Source organism: Aquarana catesbeiana, linkage group LG03 (assembly GCF_042186555.1).
Source record: "Aquarana catesbeiana isolate 2022-GZ linkage group LG03, ASM4218655v1, whole genome shotgun sequence".
NCBI classification, from domain to species: Eukaryota; Metazoa; Chordata; class Amphibia; order Anura; family Ranidae; genus Aquarana; species Aquarana catesbeiana.
In genome coordinates this window covers 179,426,489-179,447,685 of record NC_133326.1, presented here as the reverse complement: position 1 = coordinate 179,447,685, position 21,197 = coordinate 179,426,489, and the positions used below count along the sequence as shown (strand labels likewise).

The window sequence follows — 21,197 nt, the reverse complement described above, 5'->3', positions numbered from 1 at the left end:
TACAGGTAGTTTAAGGAACAGTCATAACGGATTTTTTCGTTCGGTTTTATTCACACATGCAGCATTAAGCTGCTCAGGGCTATACACATGCCACGCCCATGATGATGTGATAACCAGCCGTGGCAAAAATGAAACAACATGCTGCATTTCACAGGCATTTACGCCCCCAGCATGACCAATGCAAGTCAACGCAGTTGTGCTGCAACCGCCCAAGAACTGCATGCAATGTACATGATTGCAGTGTTGTAGTGCAGCATTTAAGAGGTTAAATCGTGCAGTAAGAAAATGATCAACATGGATAACCCTTCAGAGGGCATGTGAATGAGCCCTTTTTGGCAGAAAATTAAAGAGTAATTCCCATCTCACAGTCAGTGAGATTCAAATGCTATCTAGCAAACACTGATGTGACAATTTGAATCAGTTTTTCCTTGAATTAAGTTTTCTGTGTTGTAAAATGTTCCATCTCTCTGCTTTATATTAGAACTCAGATTTCAGTCTGATTGGTGGCTATAGGACACTTAAAACTAACTTAAAAATAAGTTCAGTGTCTGCAGTGGGTGTTTCTGGGAATTGTTCTCCTGCATCACAGGAAGGGACCCTCTAATCAACAACAAAAGAGAGTTGGGTTGACCGGAGTACTACAGAAATGTCTGGATAAAAACACTTTCTTATTTTGCATCTCAGGTGGGCAGACCTTTTTTGCAATTGTTAATTTGTACATTACAGCCTTAAAGTATATTTGCACTTTTGCAGCCAAATTGGATTAAAGGATAATTTTACCCTACATGTTCTGCCCGGTTTTAGGGTGGAACGTGTAACATGTGCCCGATCCTGCAGCCACTCCCTGATCCTCGGACGTCCTGTCACAGCAGGCCAGGGATCTTCTTCCCGTACCTGCTGTCCCTGTTTGTAAAGAGGGAGGCTGTGCACCATTCTGTGACAAATGAACTACAAGTACTGACAGCTTTTGTGGCTGTCGACTTGTACTTCTCAATGAAGGGCTGTTGAGTGCTCTATTAGTTCATTGATTCTTCCTGTCTTTGTGAAACTGCCCGATTGTATGATGTACATTATAACATTGACAGTCTGTAGGCATCCTGCATGGCACCCGCGATCTGCAGATCATGGGTAAAATGCTTTCCAGGCTTCTACAAAAAAAGAAAATGCACATTTTTTTACCTAAAAAAACAGTGCATTTATTATTTTTATTTTTTAAAGTGAACTAATCCTTTAACATCTACTTCGTTCACATAACTTAAAAAAAAATGCAACTTACCTGTTCTGTTCTGGTAAAATCCTACTAGTCCTCTGTGTTTATGAGGGGGTGGACAGCTGTATTTGAACACTAATGGGTTGATTTACTAAAGACAAATAGACTGTGCACTTTGCAAAGTGCAGTTGCACTCTGTAAAAGCAGTTGCTCCAGAGCTTGGTAAATGAGCAGAAGTTCTGCTGTCTTCCATTTATAATAATCAGCCTAAGCATATACGGTATTTTTAATATACTGTATGTGATAACCTAATGATGATAGCCTACTACAACTTAAAAAGATACACATAAAAAGATACACTGGTATGATAATCGTAGTTACAAAACATACTGTACATCTTTTAATTTGGTGTAACATGCAAAGAAATCACAAGATCTTTTCCAATTTGATGCTCAATAGTGATTTATTCGGATAGTTTTTCACTAACTAGGGCATGCAATTTAAAAGAAGAGTCTGCCATATATAAAACAAAGCAGGGAATTACTTTTTACCACAACACTAAATGATACCATTAAGGTATGTCTCAGACTCACACAAGCAATTAACGGGAAGACAAAGGTCTGACCTGTGAAATACAGCTCTGGAAGCTTGCAAATTAGAGCTTGATTCAGAAGCTATTGAAAAATGTCAAACTACATCTGTTCTAAGTCAAACATCTTGTATGTTACTAGATTTGTTAATTCTCTTCCCTTCAGTGCACAGGTGGAGACATTTATGTTAACCAAATCAAGGCGCTAAAGGCTGTATTACAAAACAAACATATATCTTTGTCACTACCACTACATTTTAATCATGTGTCAAATGATGGCTATCACATCAAAAATCTATCTATCTATCTATCTATCTATCTATCTATCTATCTATCTATCTATCTATCTATCTATCTATTCATTAATACAAAATAATATTTAATAAATTGAAGGGCTGCAATTTGTAAACACTATAGAATTTAGATCAATCAACTCCAAAACACATTAAGGATTAGCATCTTAGTTCCAAAGAAATCCTGGAACATCTGCATATTCTCCTGATGACTCTTGCTCTTAGTAGTGGTCACCAGAAACCTTCCCAAGCACAATGTGTATGAACACTTCCAATGATGGCAATGGTACACACTAACTCTGCCTTTAAGGAGGGTTAAGACAAGATAGCAACCCAAGCATTGGAACATCTTTGAGCCCCTCTGTATGATCTGAGTAAGCCTTAGTTTGCACTCAGTGTGGTCTAAAACATTTCTAAGACAACACAGTGCGATAAGTTTCCAGATGGCCAGTCTTAGAAGTAACAATTGATTGAGCTGGTTACTAAACCTGTACCATGCTGAACAATTATTTTAAGATATGATGACAAAAGTGCAAACATGACAAATGAGGGAGGTCAGATTATACATACAAAATTCTATGGCAAACTGGGCTAAATCAGGTTAAAAATATTTTGATTTATGATAGCAATAACCTAATGTTAGTAAAGTGCTACAGGTTTCAACAGGGTGCTGTTAATGGGGGAACATAAAAATTGATGGTAGTGATGATCATTGAGAGGTGTGGCTGGGTTTGAGATGCCAGAAGGCAATTCCATTTTCCATAGTTCTTATGTCAACATACTGTTATGTAAATTGGTAAACCCTACAGCAAAACAATTTCTTTGACTTGAATGAATACTGTTACTGTTCTGAGATACTGGTAATAAAGCCGTGGAAAAAAAATTACGTGTGAATCCTTATCATCCTTGGCAGTATGGGGATGCTCAAACAGAGACCAAGAAATGACCTTTTTGGTTTAATGGCATCAAGGTGGGGGAGTTCCTGCATAGTCAAATTTTGCCCTGCATTGTGCTTAAAATGTCAGCACTCTGCATACATGTATGCACTTGAAAAGGCATAATATTATATTTAGTCGTAACCCCTGCAAAACAAAAAGAACATGGAGACTGTAGAATTGTTTTTCCTTCAAATCTCATGGTATCACAATTTAAAATATTACCCAATAGCACTCCAGTTAGAAAAAATATATGAAATGTATCTAGCTACTATACATTATTACTATTCCTGAGCACTCAAGTTGTCACTGACTGAAGTACTATAAATCTTTTGGCACTACAATCCTGTACACATCAGAAGCCCTTTGTACTTTACTCTGCTAATCTAGAAACCAGGACATGTGGTAATCCTTTAAGGAAATCAGAGCATGGTCCTCCAGTTGCTCATTCTAAAAATGTGGAATGTGCAGTAGGATTAGAGGACACGTTGCATGCATGCATACACTTGCATCTTCCTATCACTGACTGAAGTACATTCCTCTGAGGTCACCTCCCCTCAACTCTCCCCTCCCCATTCACACCTGTGCATTATAGGTGTGTTTTTGGTGCAGTGTGTGAAAAAAAAATGTTGCTTACTGCATATTTGATGCACCTGCATCAAAAAGCACATTATATAGAGTTTAGTATTAACATACATAAAGCACACCTAAAACATGCCACACAGGTGTGAAATGGGCCTTACAAATGTACAGCAAGTGCACAGTTAGTGATACTGCAACAATTACTTTGCTCTGTATCACTATTGATGTAATAGGAAAGGGGCAAACACATTCATTCAGCTTAGGCAATATCCAAACCCGATGGTCCATTGGAAACTGTCTAGTTTGCTAGATGATCCAGCCCTGCTAAAGGCACAATCCAGTAAAAACTGAGGTGCTGAGCTGTGAAATAAAAAGTAACCTGCTGTGAGTGTCAGTTTTTCATCCAGGCATGGATGCATCAGCCCATTCAACCCAGTTCTGTCAGTAATCTGGTGATCTGGGAAACTATTTTTCTTGCATGTCTGTAATCCCGAAAATATATATTGCCAAAACATTCACTACAGTCTCGTTAATATTTTTCACACTGTGATGTATCAAAGTGTCTGTTGAAAAGTTTTCTTATTAGAAACTTATCAGAATAAAACCTGCCTTGGAAGGATACATCTGAATCATAAAATAAGCCTAGAGATGAAATGATACTGTAAAGACACCAGAAAGCAGGTTTACCCTTCCCATCTGTAAGGAGCCATTTTGGAATTTGACTGAAGTGAATTATGCAGAACATTGGTTAAGGAAACAGGAATGTTCCTTTTGAAATTTAGCTCAGTTGCATTGCTAGCTAGATGGATATCAATTCACTGATTTTTGTTTGGTATCAAAGAACAAAAGAAACTAGCAATTACACGATTGTGTGTTTAAAGTGGTTGTAAAGTCTTGTTTTTTTTTAAATAACAAACATGTTATACTACCTGCTCTGTGCAGTGGTTTTGCACAGGGCAGCCTGGATCCTCCTCTTGTTGGGTCCCTCTTCACTACTCCTAGCCCCTCCCTCCTATCGAGTGCCCCCACAACAAGCAGCTTGCTATAAGGGCATCCGGGCCGAGCTGTAGCTCTGTGTGTCCATTCAGACATGGAGCTGCCATTTGGCCCCACGCCCTCCCTCTCCTGATTGGCTAATTGACTTTGATTGACAGCCGCGGAAGCCAATGGTGTGGCTGCTGTGTCTCAGCCAATCAGGAGGAGAGTCCCAAATGGCCGAGGGAATCATGGACATCGCTGGACAGAGATGGGGCTCAGCTAAGTATTGGGGGTGCTGGGGAGGCTGCTACACACAGAAGGCTTTTTATCTTAATGCATTAAGATAAAAAAACCTTCTGCCTTTACAACTCCTTTAATTCAATATTAACAGAAAGTGTTGCTTTATGTTTACTGGAACCTAACTATTTTTTGCTTTACTCTATTGTATACATAAAGTATACACCCACTAATGTCCAGATTACATTTTAGCACTTCATAAGTGGGTTTATCAATGAGTTGTTTGATAATTTGGTCAGCAAAGCAATAATCTGTTGTTTGATAATTTGGTCAGCAAAGCAAGAATCTGAAAATAAACTATGCACTAAATCAAGATGCACAAACCGAAATAAAGGGATTTGTAAAATTATATAAGAAAAATATTCAGAAATGAGTACCTGTAGTCTGTTCCATTTACTGGGCCCCATGTATATGTTCTGTTAGCTTTGTCAATATACCTCTAAAAGAGAGATAAACAATGTCAGATGATTTGCATACACTGTAGACTAGAAAATAATGTATATATATATATACACACACACACACTGTATATATTATACAGCAATATAACAGTATATAGTACTCCTGTCACACTTGAAGTGTAAATTCCAAATAAATGATATTTATCTTGCACTGTGTCTTATAAACAACTGACCATTTCCACTTGTTTATCCTTTGCTGCATCTCAGTGTTGCTAATCTTTTGCAACCACTTCCTGTCTACATGCTTCTATGCATGTACTTTAGGAAATGTTGCATGGCATTTCTGTGGAGCAACTCTCTGATGATGATAACATCATACCCACACATTTTATGCTGGAACTGCCTCTTGAATTCTCCATTGGAATCTTGTGCAACAGGGTGACAATGCAAGAGCACAATTGCGATTCACAAGTGCAGCAGTAAAAATGTACAATTTTCTCCAAGCCCCAAACTCACTTTCTTTCCCTTAGTGGCAAGCACAGTACTCCCACACCACTTTTAGCCCCAGAGTGCCCACCACTATAATAAATACAGCAGGGAGGAGGTGGAGGGAAGAGAGCAAAACTAACACTATTCCTAGCTCTCTTTTTTTCAAGCGCATAAAAATATTTCTTTGTCACTAGCTGTCAGGCTGATAATTACAGGATGCAGAGTAGCATTTCTAAGTAAAAGCTGGAGAGCCTCTTTCCATAGGCCTAATAGAACAAAAGTCCATAAAACTGCCTAATGGAGAGCATGCTGTAATGTTAACTATTAAGGTAAAGAAAATTGTCTGTGACTACAAACACCAGTGGACATTTTGGGGTTTATTTGCTAAAACTGGAGAGTGCAAAATCTGGTGGAGCTCAGCTTCCATTGTCAAAGCTTAACTGAAAAAGCTGAAGTTAGAAGTTAATTGGCTACCATGCACAGCTGCACTAGATCTAGATTTTGCACTCTACAGTTTTAGTAAACCAACCCTTTTGTGTCAGTTTGTGTACAAACAAGTGCCAGTAATCTGACAAACACACTGTAGCTATGGGCATGGATCCATTTATCATAAAGATAGTGATTCAGTCTGTTCATGGACAATGGCTTGTGGGAATCTTATAGCACACCATGCTCATGTTGCAAACATAAACCTCTTTAGAGATTTTCCTTGAGGAGTCCTTGAGGAGCCCCTAAGGGAACATGTGGGAGCATTTACTGGAGAAGTTTCCTGCACCATCTCAGATGTCTACAACAACTTCTTGGGAACCCCCTGCTGCAAGTCAGCACTGGCACAGGAGTTTTACGGGGGGAATCACCTATTGAATCATCCCACTCAGCATATAAGGACTGGTATCTACATAGGGAGGGGTTGCAGGCTTACTGGCCTTCCAGCCCTGGACAAGGCTGGTGTACTGTATGCCTGAAATACTGGACTAGTTTTTTAAGGAAAGGGAACAAAAAGGTTAAAAAAGAGAAAATAGGGAAAAATAGCAACCTCCGCGCCAGTAGTGACAAATTAAAAAAATGTGATTTGCTTAAAATCATAAACAGAATTGCCAAAAATAAAAAAGGTGTAGAATTTAACCACACATATATCCAGCTGCTCCCCAAATTTGAAACAAAAGAATCAAAAGTGAACAATAATATACATAGGGGGCGCTAAAACTACAAAAAGATATTACAAAAAAATTGGTTTGGGTAAAATAAGAAGGAAAAATCCCAAAAAAATGTGCTTAATATGAAAAATTGGCAATCATAATAGGTAAATAACCTGAAAAAACTAAAGTATCAACAATAAGTGATAATAATAATAGTGATAAATTGTCCCAATCCAGTGAATATTTCAAAACAGAAGTGATGTCTTCAAAATAAATGTGCCAAATTCTTGCCGTTGATATAAAGAATTCCGTCACCAAAGAGGAAAGAATACACCATGAAGTAATAGATATCTGCTTACCAGATACCAATGACTCCTTTACTTAAAAAGAGAGTCACAAGCGCTTATGCAGGATTGTGCCTGCTCACATGGAAGGCTGAACAACTGGATGATGCTTTAGGCATGGATCCCTCCCGTCCCACTCGTTCAAGGTAAGGATATATAGGAAACAAACAAAGTCTCCATAGCGTAAAACCATTTATTAAAAATTAAAATATCATAGAAATAGCCAAATGGCCGCTTACATTTGTAGGTGCCTACCCGGCACTGGGGCTGCTCGCATGTCAGGGTAAGGTTGTTGTCATAGACCCGTTGCATCGCATCATGTTCGTATCATGTTCAGCGTGCGTTCCACCCTGTACGCAGATACAACCAGAAGATCCGGATGTTTGGAAGGCAAAGAAGGACACGTGACCACGTACCGCTCCGACGTACATTTCGTTGTGAACGTCTTCAGGGAAGCGCTTCCCTTATCCTTACCTTGAACGAGTGGGACGGGAGGGATCCATGCCTAAAGCATCATCCAGTTGTTCAGCCTTCCTGCATAAGCACTAGTGACTCTCTTTTTAAGTAAAGGAGTCATTGGTATCTTCTCTTTTTAAGTAAAGGAGTCATTGGTATCTGGTAAAAATGTGCTTAATATGAAAAATTGGCAATCATAATAGGTAAATAACCTGAAAAAACTAAAGTATCAACAATTAGTGATAATAATAATAGTGATAAATTGTCCCAATCCAGTGAATATTTCAAAACAGAAGTGATGTCTTCAAAATAAATTTGCCAAATTCTTGCCGTTGATATAAAGAATTCCGTCAGTAAAGAGGAAAGAATACACCATGAAGTAATAGATATCTGCTTACCAGATCTAGTGCTTATGCAGGAAGGCTGAACAACTGGATGATGCTTTAGGCATGGATCCCTCCCGTCCCACTCGTTCAAGGTAAGGATAAGGGAAGCGCTTCCCTGAAGACGTTCACAACGAAACGTACGTCGGAGCGGTACGTGGTCACGTGTCCTTCTTTGCCTTCCAAACATCCGGATCTTCTGGTTGTATCTGCGTACAGGGTGGAACGCACGCTGAACATGATACGAACATGATCCGATGCGACGGGTCTATGACAACAATAAATGGTTTTACGCTATGGGGACTTTGTTTGTTTCCTATATATCCTTACCTTGAACGAGTGGGACGGGAGGGATCCATGCCTAAAGCATCATCCAGTTGTTCAGCCTTCAACTGGATGATGCTTTAGGCATGGATCCCTCCCGTCCCACTCGTTCAAGGTAAGGATATATAGGAAACAAACAAAGTCTCCATAGCGTAAAACCATTTATTGTTGTCATAGACCCGTCGCATCACATCATGTTCGTATCATGTTCAGCGTGCGTTCCACCCTGTACGCAGATACAACCAGAAGATCCGGATGTTTGGAAGGCAAAGAAGGACACGTGACCACGTACCGCTCCGACGTACGTTTCGCTGTGAACGTCTTCAAGGAAGCGCTTCCCTTATCCTTACCTTGAACGAGTGGGACGGGAGGGATCCATGCCTAAAGCATCATCCAGTTGTTCAGCCTTCCTGCATAAGCACTAGTGACTCTCTTTTTAAGTAAAGGAGTCATTGGTATCTGGTAAGCAGATATCTATTACTTCATGGTGTATTCTTTCCTCTTTGGTGACGGAATTCTTTATATCAACGGCAAGAATTTGGCACATTTATTTTGAAGACATCACTTCTGTTTTGAAATATTCACTGGATTGGGACAATTTATCACTATTATTATTATCACTTATTGTTGATATTTTAGTTTTTTCAGGTTATTTACCTATTATGATTGCCAATTTTTCATATTAAGCACATTTTTTGGGGGTTTTTCCTTCTTATTTTACCCAAACCAATTTTTTTGTAATATCTTTTTGTAGTTTTAGCGCCCCCTATGTATATTATTGTAAAAAAGAGAAAACACCAGTGAACAAGGTCTGGCAGACTGGGAATTATTCATAGAAAATCCACAGACTGCTAATAACCCCGTTCCAATGCAGATAAATTAACTCATGACCAGTAAAATTGTTTGGACATACACTTCTTCTAATAAGAAACATCACACATATCCAACACAATTTTGAAATTACTTCATTGCAGAATTCCCAGAAAATATATTAAGCTACTATAGACATTTCATTAATAGGGATGAGCCGAACACCCCCCAGTTCGGTTAGGAGCAGAACATGTGAACAGGCAAAAAATAATAATTAATCAAAAGTGCTCATTTTAAAGGCTTATATGAATGGTATTATAATAAAAAGTGATTGGGGACCTGGGTCCTGCCCCAGGGGACATGTATCAATGCAAAAAAAAGTTTTAAAAACAGCCATTTTTTCGGGAGCAGTGATTTTAATAATGCTTTAAGTGAAACAATAAAAGTGAAATATTCCTTTAAATTTCGTACCTGGGGAGTGTCTATAGTATGCCTGTAAAGTGGTGCATTTTTCCCGTGTTTAGAACAGTCCCTGCACAAAATGACATTTCTAAAGGAAAAAAGTCATTTAAAAGTACTCATGGCTATAATGAATTGTCGGTCCCGGCAATACAGATAAAAGAAGTCATTTAAAAAAAAGAAATCATTTAAAAAAAAGAAGTCATTTAAAAAAAAATGGCGTGGGGTCCCCCTTAAAATCCATACAAGACCCTTATCCGAGCACGCAACCTGGCAGGCCGCAGGAAAAGAGGGGGGACGAGAGAGCGCCCCCCTCCTGAACCGTACCAGGCCACATGCCCTCAACATGGGGAGGGTGCTTTGGGGTAGCCCCCAAAGCACCTTGTCCCCATGTTGATGGGGACAAGGGCCTCATCCCCATAACCCTTGCCCAGTGGTTGTGGGGGTCTGCAGGTGGGGGGCTTATTGGAATCTGGAAGCCCCCCAGATCCCCGCCCCCCTCTGATGCCCTGGGTAAGCCATAGGGAAGTCCCCTGCATCAGAGGGGGGCGGGGGTCTCCCGGGAACATCACCGTGTGGCCCTGCCCTCAGTTATAAAAGAACTGTCACCTGCGAGGACGTGTCATACGGCGGGTGCCTCCCATGTAGACGGGTCATTCGCAGCTTTTTTTTTCTTTTTCGGTCCGTCGGTGGAGCGAGAAAAGAAGATGAATGGACTTCGTGGGACATTTTTATTTTTTTATTTTTTAATAAAGGACTTGTCCCAAGTTGTGTCATGTCTTTTGTACCATTTTGACACTTTTTTTGTGAAATGGTAGGGGTACATTTACCATTTTACACAGGGGGAGGCCGGGATCTGGGGGTCCCCTTGTTAAAGGGGGCTTCCAGATTCCAATAAGCCCCCCATCCGCAGACCCCCACAACCACTGGGCAAGGGTTGTGGGGATGAGGCCCTTGTCCCCATCAACATGGGGACAAAGTGCTTTGGGGGGCTACCCCAAAGCACCCTCCCTATGTTGAGGGCATGTGGCCTGGTATGGTTCAGGAGGGGGGCACTCTCTTGTCCCCCCTCTTTTCCTGCAGCCTGCCAGGTTGCGTGCTTGGATAAGGGTCTGGTATGGATTTTTTGGGGGACCCCCACGCCATTTTTTTTTTCATTTTGGCGCAGGGTTTCCCTTAATATCCATACCAGACCTGAAGGGCCTGGTATGGAATTTGGGGAGACCCCCACACAATTTTTTTTTTAAATTTTGGTCGGGGTTCCCCTTAATATTCATACCAGACCTCAAGGGCCTGGTAATGGACTGGGGGAATCCCATGTCGTTTTTTTCAATGACTTCTTTTATCTGTATTGCCGGGACCGACAATTAATTATAGCCGCGAGTACTTCTAAATTACTTTTTTTCCTTTAGAATTGTCATTTTATGCAGGGACTGTTCTAGACATGGGAAAAATGCACCACTTTACAGGCATACTATAGACACCGCCCAGATACAAAATTTAAAGGAATATTTCACTTTTATTGTTTCATTTTAAGCATTATTAAAATCACTGCTCCCAAAAAAATGACCGTTTTTAAAACTTTTTTTGCATTGATACATGTCCCCTGGGGCAGGACCCAGGTCCCCAATCACTTTTTATTATAATACCATTCATATAACCCTTTAAAATTAGCACTTTTGATTTTTCCCATAGACTTTTAAAGGGTGTTCCGGGGTTTTTGAATTTGCCGCGAACGCCCCAAATTGTTCGCTATTCGGCGAACAGGCAAACACCGATGTTCAAGTCGAACTTACGTTCAACTCGAACATCGGGCTCATCCCTAGTCATTACCTTAATTCTACAATGATTAAAAATTCTCACCTCATCTTGGGATTTAACTAGTGTTTGGAAGGTGCGTTCCCCAATCTCTCCATCTATCATTTTTGTACGAATCTGGGGAAAAAAATATGTTAACAGATGCAAAAAAAAAAATGCTGCACCATTTTTGAAAAACAGTTTTATATTTCTAAGATTTCATGTTAAGAGTATGCTATGAAAGTGGAGATACTAAAAACATTCACATTATTATGAAAAAACACACTATCTTAGAGTCCATGCTTGGGTTACATAAGTCATAATAAAACAAACAATAAAACCTTGCCACATAAGTGATTACAGCTGTGTCAATTTTGTTTTAATTGAAAACCATTTTTGAAATTTTCAACTAAAGACAAAAGTCAGTACAATGAGTTGCAAAAAATTAAGTAACAAAAATAGAGTTTAGCATGGTAGGGAAGAGTGTTTTGTCATCCCAGAGATATCTGAGCTATCTTGAACAGTTTGAGCTACATTTTGTGATTATCTAAAAGTTTCAAGTCAGTGGAGTATGGAGGGGGGGCATGTTGAGTTTAATTATCCCCCTCCCTCCAGGCTCTCTGAGTGAGGTCTGTCCAGGGGACATGTATGATGCAGGCTGTGTGAGGTGGCAAACGCTGCTTATGATAATCTGGGTATTTATTTAGGTAGGGGTATGTAAAAAGGAAGACGAAATAGGTTATATGGTAGGGTACATGTAGAAGGGTGTGAAATGTGTTTGGGATTTCTGGTGTTGTAGGCAGCTTATTGGGGTGTTATGGATGGTGGGTTGGAAGGGGAGCATGGGGTGGGAAATTCTCTGTAAAAGGGAATGTGATGGGATGGGGGTGGTCAGTGGTCAGGGTGAGGGTGGGGGGCTATGTGGGGGGGGGGAGACCACTGTGTCCCAGACATGTATGTTTGTGGATTTTTACACAGGGGTTAAGTGGCGGATTATAGCTATTTTATGCAATTTATTGAAAATAAAATTAAAAATTAAAATAAAATTAAATTAAATTAAAATGTAGAAAATACTTTCTCGTCATCTCAGTAGATTGTTTCTGGATGTGTTTCTAAATGCATAGAATATGACGAGCTATTAGTATTTAAAAGTAATAACACTATAGATTGTTGATCCAGGAAGTATTAGATTGCCAATGAAAATCATGGAGAATTTTTTTATGTTTGACAATTAGGGCCATAATTTTTAAAGGAGAAGTAGGGCCAAACTGTTTTGGCCCTACTTCTGCTATGGATAACAGTAGTGCACGTTATTCTGCAGTCCTGTGACCCATATTCAGCCGACAGCAGGCTAAAGTCCGCTGTCAGCTGATGTCACTCAGTCAGTCTAGGCCCTGGAGAGATCCTGACTTTAGTGTCGAGATACATTCAGATACCTAGACTGGCAGCTGTCTCAGCCTCTCAGTGAGCCCTTAAGAGCCTGAGCCAGCTGTGCCTTCCCCCTTTACAGCCTGGTGCTCCAGTGAGTGCTGGAGGGGCAGAGCAGAGAGCCAGGGACTGACAGTCACCAGCTCTCTGCTTACTGAAGACCGAGAACTGAGCGATCAGGGGTCTTTGATCACTCAGTTCTCAGTCTTATAGGCAGCGGGGGATAGATGCAGCATTGGACTGATTCTGCATCCACCTAGGTGTGTATGATTGTTTGTTTCTTTAAAGACCACACTTCTCTTTTAAGGGTTTTTTGCATTCCACTGGATCATCCGTGGGTTTAGGGTTTGTATATGCAGGTTTTTTATTTTTAATTCATTCATTTTTCTAATGGTTGAACTCAGTGAACTTGTGTTTTTTTTTTTAAACTTGACTAACCACGTAACTATGAACTAACCTGTGTCAACTAAATTAATATATAAATATAAATATTTTTATAATATATAATTATGTTTATACTTTTATCTGCAAAAGAATTTTAAATACCGTATTCATTCATACTGGCCCTGTCAAACCTGTGTTTATATGTTTTAGAGCAGGGGTCGTCAACTACTGGGCCGTGGCCTTTCTGCAGCCAGGCCGCGGGTGTGGGCGGCCAGCATGAGACACCTGGGCGGGCAGCATGAAAGAGCCGGGTGGCCAGCATATGAGAACAGGGCGGGCAGCATGAGACAGCTGAGTGGCCAGCATATGAGAGCTGGGTGGATGGACCCATCTTGCTAATTGGACAATGAATCAGCATCACCATCTCTGCCAATTAGCAGGTGGATGAATAGTAGAGTGATTTTCATGGCTGTGCAGTATGGCAGATGTCCATAAATTACAAAACTGGCTGTACGGAATTGTAATCCTTTTGCAAGCAAAAAGGTTCACATTTTATGGTGTATTTAGCTGTTCAACCAAAGTTCCACTTTGATTTTGGGAGAGAAAAAACATTGAGCACTGTACATTTTAAAAATCTTTAGGAGGATATATTGGGGGAAACAGCTTTACCTCCACTTTGTGTTCATTTTCCAGCTCTGCATCCAAGAAATCAAGTGTAACTGGTTCCTGTGATTTTGGATTCTGTAGCAAACAAATAAATTATAAAGTAACACCTTTGTAGTAAAAACAGCTACCGATTACTAACCAAATGGCTTAAACTATTTGAAGCAAGAAAAGACGTACCGCTTTGGATTTGTTGCGCTATGAAACAATAACCATTTAACATTAATGTTTATTATTAGTGTATCAAACTACACTACTGTATTAGGCTATATCTAGATGCTAAATTGTATACTACTATGTTCACTAAAAATCTTGCAGTTACAGAGCACAGCTAACTAAGTAAGGTACGATATTAACATTTAAGTTTTCTTTGAGGGTGTATTCTATATAATCCATCTTCTGGGATTATTCTGGTCAAATAACTCATGGTTATTTTTAACCCACTATCCACATCACATGAATCATCATCCAATACCTGTTTGTCTTCTTTACCCAACTGGAGCCTTCGGTCACATTTTTTCTCACCTCCTATCATACATGCTTTCCACATCTTCCACTAATTCCTGAAAACCACCTTTATACAGTATCTTCTATTATTTCAGTTCTCATGATCCACCTATCCTTTCCCATATATCATATTTCAAATTTATTTATGAGACCTTTTACCTAACACGTGCTAATATTTTTTTATTTTACCGATTTTGTTTTATCCTAACATAAAACCTTTCATTATCATACCACGATTACCACACTATGATTAATGTAAATTTATCTGGTTATATTATTTTCTAAATCTACCAGTGTCTATTAAGGTGCCACACAAAACCTGCAAAGGGAAGAACATTATGAAATCCAATGGCTCTACACTACAGCAACAGTTTTACTGATAGGGGTATAAAACAAATCATCAATTTGCTAGGTTACCCTAATAGGTAGTAGCCAAAGCAAATGCTATCTACAGTATACACAGTATGACAAAAAAGACATAAATTTATGCCCACTTAAAGGTTAAGTGAATAACATTGATTTTCTTGCTACAATGACACCTAAAAGTGTGTAGGATATATTAGGCAGCAAGTGAACATGCTGTCTCTGAAGTTGATGTGTTAAAAGCAGATAAAATGGACAGCATGGTTTGTTGTATATGTGGCTGCATAGCCACAGACCTGTCAGTGTGCCCATGCTGACCTGTGTCCACAGCCAAAATCACCTACAATGGACACATGAGCATCAGAACTGGACCATGGAGCAATGAAGGAAGTTGGCCTAGTCTGATAAATCAAGTTTTCTTTTACATCACATAGATGGCCAGGTACGTGTGTATCTTTTAGCTGGGAATGAAATGGCACCAGGATGCACTGAGATGCATGAGAAGAGGGCAAGCTGGCAGTGGCAGCGTGATGCTTTGGGCAATGTTTTTCTGGGAAACCTTGGTTCCTGCCATTCATGTGGATGTTACTTTGAGACATACCACCTACCTAAACATTGTTGCTGACCAAGTACACTGCTTCATGGGAACTGTATTCCCTGATGGCAGTGGCCTATTTCAGCTAGATCATGTGCCTTGCCACACTGCAAAAATTGTTCAAGAATGGTTTAAGGAGCACAACAAGGAGCTTGAGGTTTTGACTTGGCCTCCAAATTCTCCAGATCTCACTCCTATTGAACACTTGGGGGATGTGCTAAAAAAACAAGTCTAATCCATGGAGGCCCCGACTCGCAACTCCAAAGACCCTCAGAGCTCTAGTGGCATCCATGCCTCGATGGGTCAGGGCTGTTTTGGCAGCAAAAGGGGGACATACTCAATATTGGGTGGGTGGTCATGAAGTTAAGGCTGATATATATGTATACTGTATATACTGTATATGTGTACAGTATACATATGTATATGTGTATATATGTAAATGTGTATATATATATACAGGGCCTCCATGGATTGGACTTGTTTTTCTAGGACATCCCCCAAGTGTTCAATAGAAGTGAGATCTGGAGAATTTGGAGGCCAAGTCTAAACCTCAAGCTCCTTGTTGTGTTCCTCAAACCATTCTTGAACAATTTTTGCAGTGTGGCAAGGCACATGATCTAGCTGAAAGAGGCCTCTGCCATCAGGGAATACAGTTCCCACTAAGTGGTGTACTTGGCCAGCAACAATGTGGCCATCTGACAACGTGACCTTAAAAAAAAAAAGGAAAAAAGTCCCGTTTTGCAGTGCTTTCAAAATGCTTTTAAGGCGCTTTGGAAGTACTGCCCATTCATTTCAATGGGTAGGGGTGTTTTAAGGGAGTGCTATTTATAGCACTGCTTGCAGGACTTTTTTTAACGCTCTGTAAGCGCACCACCCGAGTGTGAAAGCACTCTTTGCAATGATTGGGAGGCATTTTTCAGCCGCTTTTTAGAGGCTATTTCTAGCGCTAAAATGCCTGAAAACTGCCTCAGTGTGAAAGGGGTCTTATACAATATATATTGTAAAAGACAATGATTTCACACAGCAATCTAATTTTTGCCAAACTATTTTTTCCCATGGAAATACATCCACACATAAAACAATAGAGATGGTTTCTCATGCACTTGAAAAACCAGGAAACAGACTAATTCATTTCTAAATCATATTAAACTGTGCATTCAGATATCTAACTTTGTAAATAGATATATTTTTTAATCTCTAACCCAACAAGGAACAGCAGGTTAAAATGATTTTGATGTCAATAATTTATGTTTATATATGTGTTGATCACATAATAATATAAAAGAAAAAACATTTATGAGCTCCGCTTGCCTGCCATCTTATTATCGTAAATGACTTTTCATAAGGACTAGGACTGTGAAAAATATACTCATTAAGGATCTGCAAAGAAATGGCTGGTGCCCACTGTTTATAAAATACATAATTTTGTAGTACTTAGCGGAGATATACAGAAATGCTTTCTTAGCATAATCAAAGTTTAAACTTAGTAAACAAGGACATTTGATAAGTACAGCTGTTTAATTTCTGATTTACTCTTATGTAAATCCAGGCAAAAAATCTAGAAAGTTACAGCATTTTCAGTATCACAGATATATGTGGACAATGTCTAAGATTGCTTACAACCTTATATTTCAACAAAAAAAAAAACATTGCTATAAAGAACAAAGGTGTCAGTACAATTACTGACAGTCTGCAGACTGATGACATCTAAAATGTTATAAATAATGTTGAAGGTGCTGATGGTCAGCAAAGTGTCAACACATCTGACTATTCCAGACCAAATGTGACTTAGAAAAACTTGCAGTTTAGTTTGTACAATAACTCTATCTTCCCTGTATTAGCTGTTTGTATTATTTGACTTATTGGCCAATATAATGTAATTCTAGCATATACACCTTCTTCTAAATAAGAAAGAAAAACTTAAAAATATTACTAGTTTCAGATTTCGGATCCTCTTCTGTATGATGTATGGATAGTTAAACATGGATAAACCAACCAGAACATAATATATAATGAAACAAAATAATCAATGCAAAATAAGGCAGATTCTTACATGCAATGGATAATGAATAGCAGGCCCAGACCAAAGAAGCATGCATGAAAAGCAATGCCAATGCAGAACAGAAATGTCCCATTCCAACCAAAAAGAATAAAAAAGAAAGATACAATAAGAATACATACATACTTCAGCTTGTTCTTAGTCATGCAATGACAAACAGAAATTCACTATTTGAAACTTAAAGTCTAGATAAACAACACTAATATTCAAACAGTATGAAGAGGTTGACAAATAAGGCAAAACACAAAGATAAATGAAGATAGAGAAAATCACAGAAACACAAAAAATTTACTTAAAGCTTTCATACTTAAAGCAACTAAAGGCAAAACTTTTTATTTCAGTTTTGGGTACAGTGGAGAGGGATTAGAACGCTTGGCAGTTTTTATTGCGGTCTATGCCCCTGTTAAGGAGATTCATCCTCTCTTTTTTTCCTGTTTACCATTATTATTGAAAGTGAAAGTAAAAGAAATTCCCAAATTTTGGTTTTGTCCTCAGAAAAATAATAGAGGGGAATTCTTCCAATGGGGACACTAGTTCTTGTGACCTGGGGGTCCCCAAGGAATTCCTTTAATTTGCAGGGATTTCCTCTCACTTCTTGTTTGGCTGTGGGACAGGTCGTGAAGGGAAATCTCCACAATAGGACACAGGTGGTTAAAACAAATCTGAAAGGGGTTATAATCCTCCCTTGCTCTATCCAAAATGAAAAAAAAAATTTGCAGATAGGTATACTTTAATGCAGTGATTAACATGCAGTAAAGGTGAAAAACAAAGAAACAAAGTATAAATAGACAAACTGGTGGATATGATAAGTAAAACAAAATTTTAACATTAATGAAATTGATCAATATTGCCTGGCATGGTGCATTTTTACCTTAGGAAGGAAATATATATATATATATATATATATATATATATAGTATCTCACAAAAGTAAGTACACCACTCACATTTTTGTAAATATTTTATTCTATCTTTTCATGTGACAACACTGAAGAAATAACACTTTGCTACAATGTAAAGTAGTGAGTGTACAGTTTGTATAACAGTGTAAATTTGCTATCCCCTCAAAATAACTCAACACACAGCCATTAATGTTTAAACCGCTGAAAGTGTCCAAATTGACCCAAAGTTTCAATATTTTGTGTGGCCACCATCATTTTCCAGCACCGCCTTAACCTACTCAGATTGTCAGCTCTCCTTCTACAGCACACACTGATAAATGCTGGGAAGCCACCATTTTATAGTATATACCCAAACCTCCATTATTGTCCATTCTAACCCTTCTGACCATGGTTAAAAGGTCAGATGAAGCAATATAAGTCCTGTAAGGCCCCTTTCACATGGGCGGACCGTATGTCCGTTTTTCAACCATCCGTTTTTGGATGAAAGAACGGACATATATGTATCCCTATGGGATAGTAGATGTCAGCAGATGAACATCCGCTGACATTCGATGACATCAGTCTCTGCTATGCTCCGTTTCTGATGATGGAGGAAAACCCTAGTTTCCCATCTGTCTGCGGATCGGATAAAAACAGACTCTACAGTCTGTCTTCATCCGATCCTACATTGAGGAGAGCGGCGTTCTGACAGGTCGGTCCCTGCACAGTGTGCAGAGACCGACCTGTCACCTGCCTGCTCAGCGGGGATCAACGGAGCGATCCCCCGCTGAGCAAAGCGGAGCCTGTACATGCTAGAATTTGCTGTAAGTGCAAAACTGCACGCACATCACAGTGCTAGTGGGGGGGGGGGGGACTTCAGGTAGTAAGTCTGCCATTATGAGCAAATATGCAATGCATACTTCCTTGTTATGGAAAGAGCTCTAATGACAAGTTCTGCTTTAATCTCTTAAAAAAAATTATATAAAAAACAGAGATTTGTTTGAGTCTAACCACTCAATGTAGTAATACAGAGCAGTCTCTCAGAACACAATAGCAGGACCTTCATCCAACTGTTGTTTAAAATTCTTGGTGAAGTGAAATCTGTAATTTCCACTATAATTGCTCTTATAAAACTAAAGCTATAATTTAATTTACAAACAAAAATTGAAAAGGAAATGATTCAGATGTCCAACTTTTGTTGTGTTATATGAACAGTACTGTCTCTCGAAACTGGATACACCTCACAGAGCCTATGTAAACAACACAGGCCTATGGCTGTTGCTAAAGCATGGGTTCAAGAAGGTAAAATTATTTACAGCAAATCCAGAATGATGTAAAATATACAGTGAGCTGCCATTAGTATCAACACCTTACAAAAATACTTTTTACCTAGGCGCTATGCTGATTCAATGTCCTCAGTACTTTCTGAGTCACTGACCCAGAACATTCATGTAGATCAGCAGTGTTCACTTAACTCTTTAATTCTTACATATTAGGACCAGATCATAACCAAGTTTTGAACACAATATGATAATTTTGCTGTACTCATTATTCAATTAACCCTTACATTTCAGTGAAACGCCCACACCCACACCATGTCATGTACACACAATACAATAATCACACACACAATAATAATTTGATGAACTGCTAGTCATGTTTTCCAATGCTTATTCATCATTACCTTCTGGGAAAATCACTTAAACAGGCCCGTGTGCACTTAATAGATCATTCTAAATATATTCTAATTACTAAGAACTGGGTGAAAGCAACATTTTGTTGGTGTAGTCAAACAAAACAAATTGTGCCATAAATGCAAAGCTTATCAGCCAGAACTTACACCATTGTAGCAAAACAAACTGCATTTGGTCACACATACCAGCATTTACCGGTGATTTAGAGTTGGCTGCACAGTTTTTGTGCAACTTTTTTCAAATATAGAGCAAAATGTCTGCATTCATCCATTTTGAAATAATTGTGCAGAACAATATTTTTTTTCCTTCCTGTAACATCCAACTCTAAACAAGGTGCCTTTGTGATAGCTGCACAATCTGTGCTACCAAAAACATTTGGATACGCACTTTATAAGCTTGCTGGTATAAAGCCACAGCCTTCTTAGCAGTGAACCAAAACCTATTTTTGGCCAGTGTTATTAAAGCCTTCCCATTTAAAAGTAAGTCATTTTCATGTGTATAAATTAAATAAGCCCACTTGTTAGTTGGTTGCAGCTGGCCATACAAGTTTAAAACCAGCTCATTTCCATTTACCATTACCTGAAAACCAGGCCTCCTTTTCCTCAAATTAACCATGGGAATACCTAAACCTATAGGCTGAAGTTGCAAAGATAGTTTATGTTTACACTTATGACATGTTTAACCTCATGACATTTTATTCACAACTGTTAAATTGATGGTCTCTATATATTAGCACGTAAGAAAAACAGTTGCGCAGCATTTTTTCAAAGACTGTATAATAACATTTCTTATAAAACCTGATTCTAGGACCACAGAAGCAATGTTTTGATTGGCCTAAAATACAATATTTTGAATAGTACTAACACTCAGAAGGACAGCATCCTCAAAAATCTGAACAATGTTGTGGTTATTGTGGCTCCATTCTATAATATTAAATGTTTTACTAAATGTATTGAGATACTTTTGTGCTATACCACTGCACAATTCTAAAGGGCAAAAATATTCTATAGTAATTTCAGGGTTGACCCCCTACTACCTAACACACTGGCTAAAGTACATTTCAGGCTTAAAGTGTCACTAAACCCACAAAATAAATGCTGTATTACATGCTGTTCATACTCACTAAAGAATTATTTTT

General features: G+C 38.9%; 1 protein-coding gene across 5 annotated transcripts in view; it reads right to left on the bottom strand.

Moving 5' to 3' along the window:
- Positions 1 to 21,197, bottom strand: part of CACNA2D1 (calcium voltage-gated channel auxiliary subunit alpha2delta 1) — a 936,653-nt gene that overhangs the window by 107,002 nt on the left and 808,454 nt on the right. For 3 of the 5 annotated variants that reach the window (XM_073619561.1, XM_073619559.1, XM_073619560.1), the window contains 4 exons: positions 20,639 to 20,695; positions 13,968 to 14,039; positions 11,553 to 11,624; positions 5,262 to 5,323 (listed from right to left, as the gene is read on the bottom strand). In XM_073619561.1, the coding sequence (XP_073475662.1) occupies positions 5,262 to 5,323; positions 11,553 to 11,624; positions 13,968 to 14,039; positions 20,639 to 20,695 (263 nt within the window). The remainder of the gene's footprint in view (positions 1 to 5,261; positions 5,324 to 11,552; positions 11,625 to 13,967; positions 14,040 to 20,638; positions 20,696 to 21,197) is intronic. The other 2 variants (XM_073619563.1, XM_073619564.1) reach the window with 1 other exon arrangement.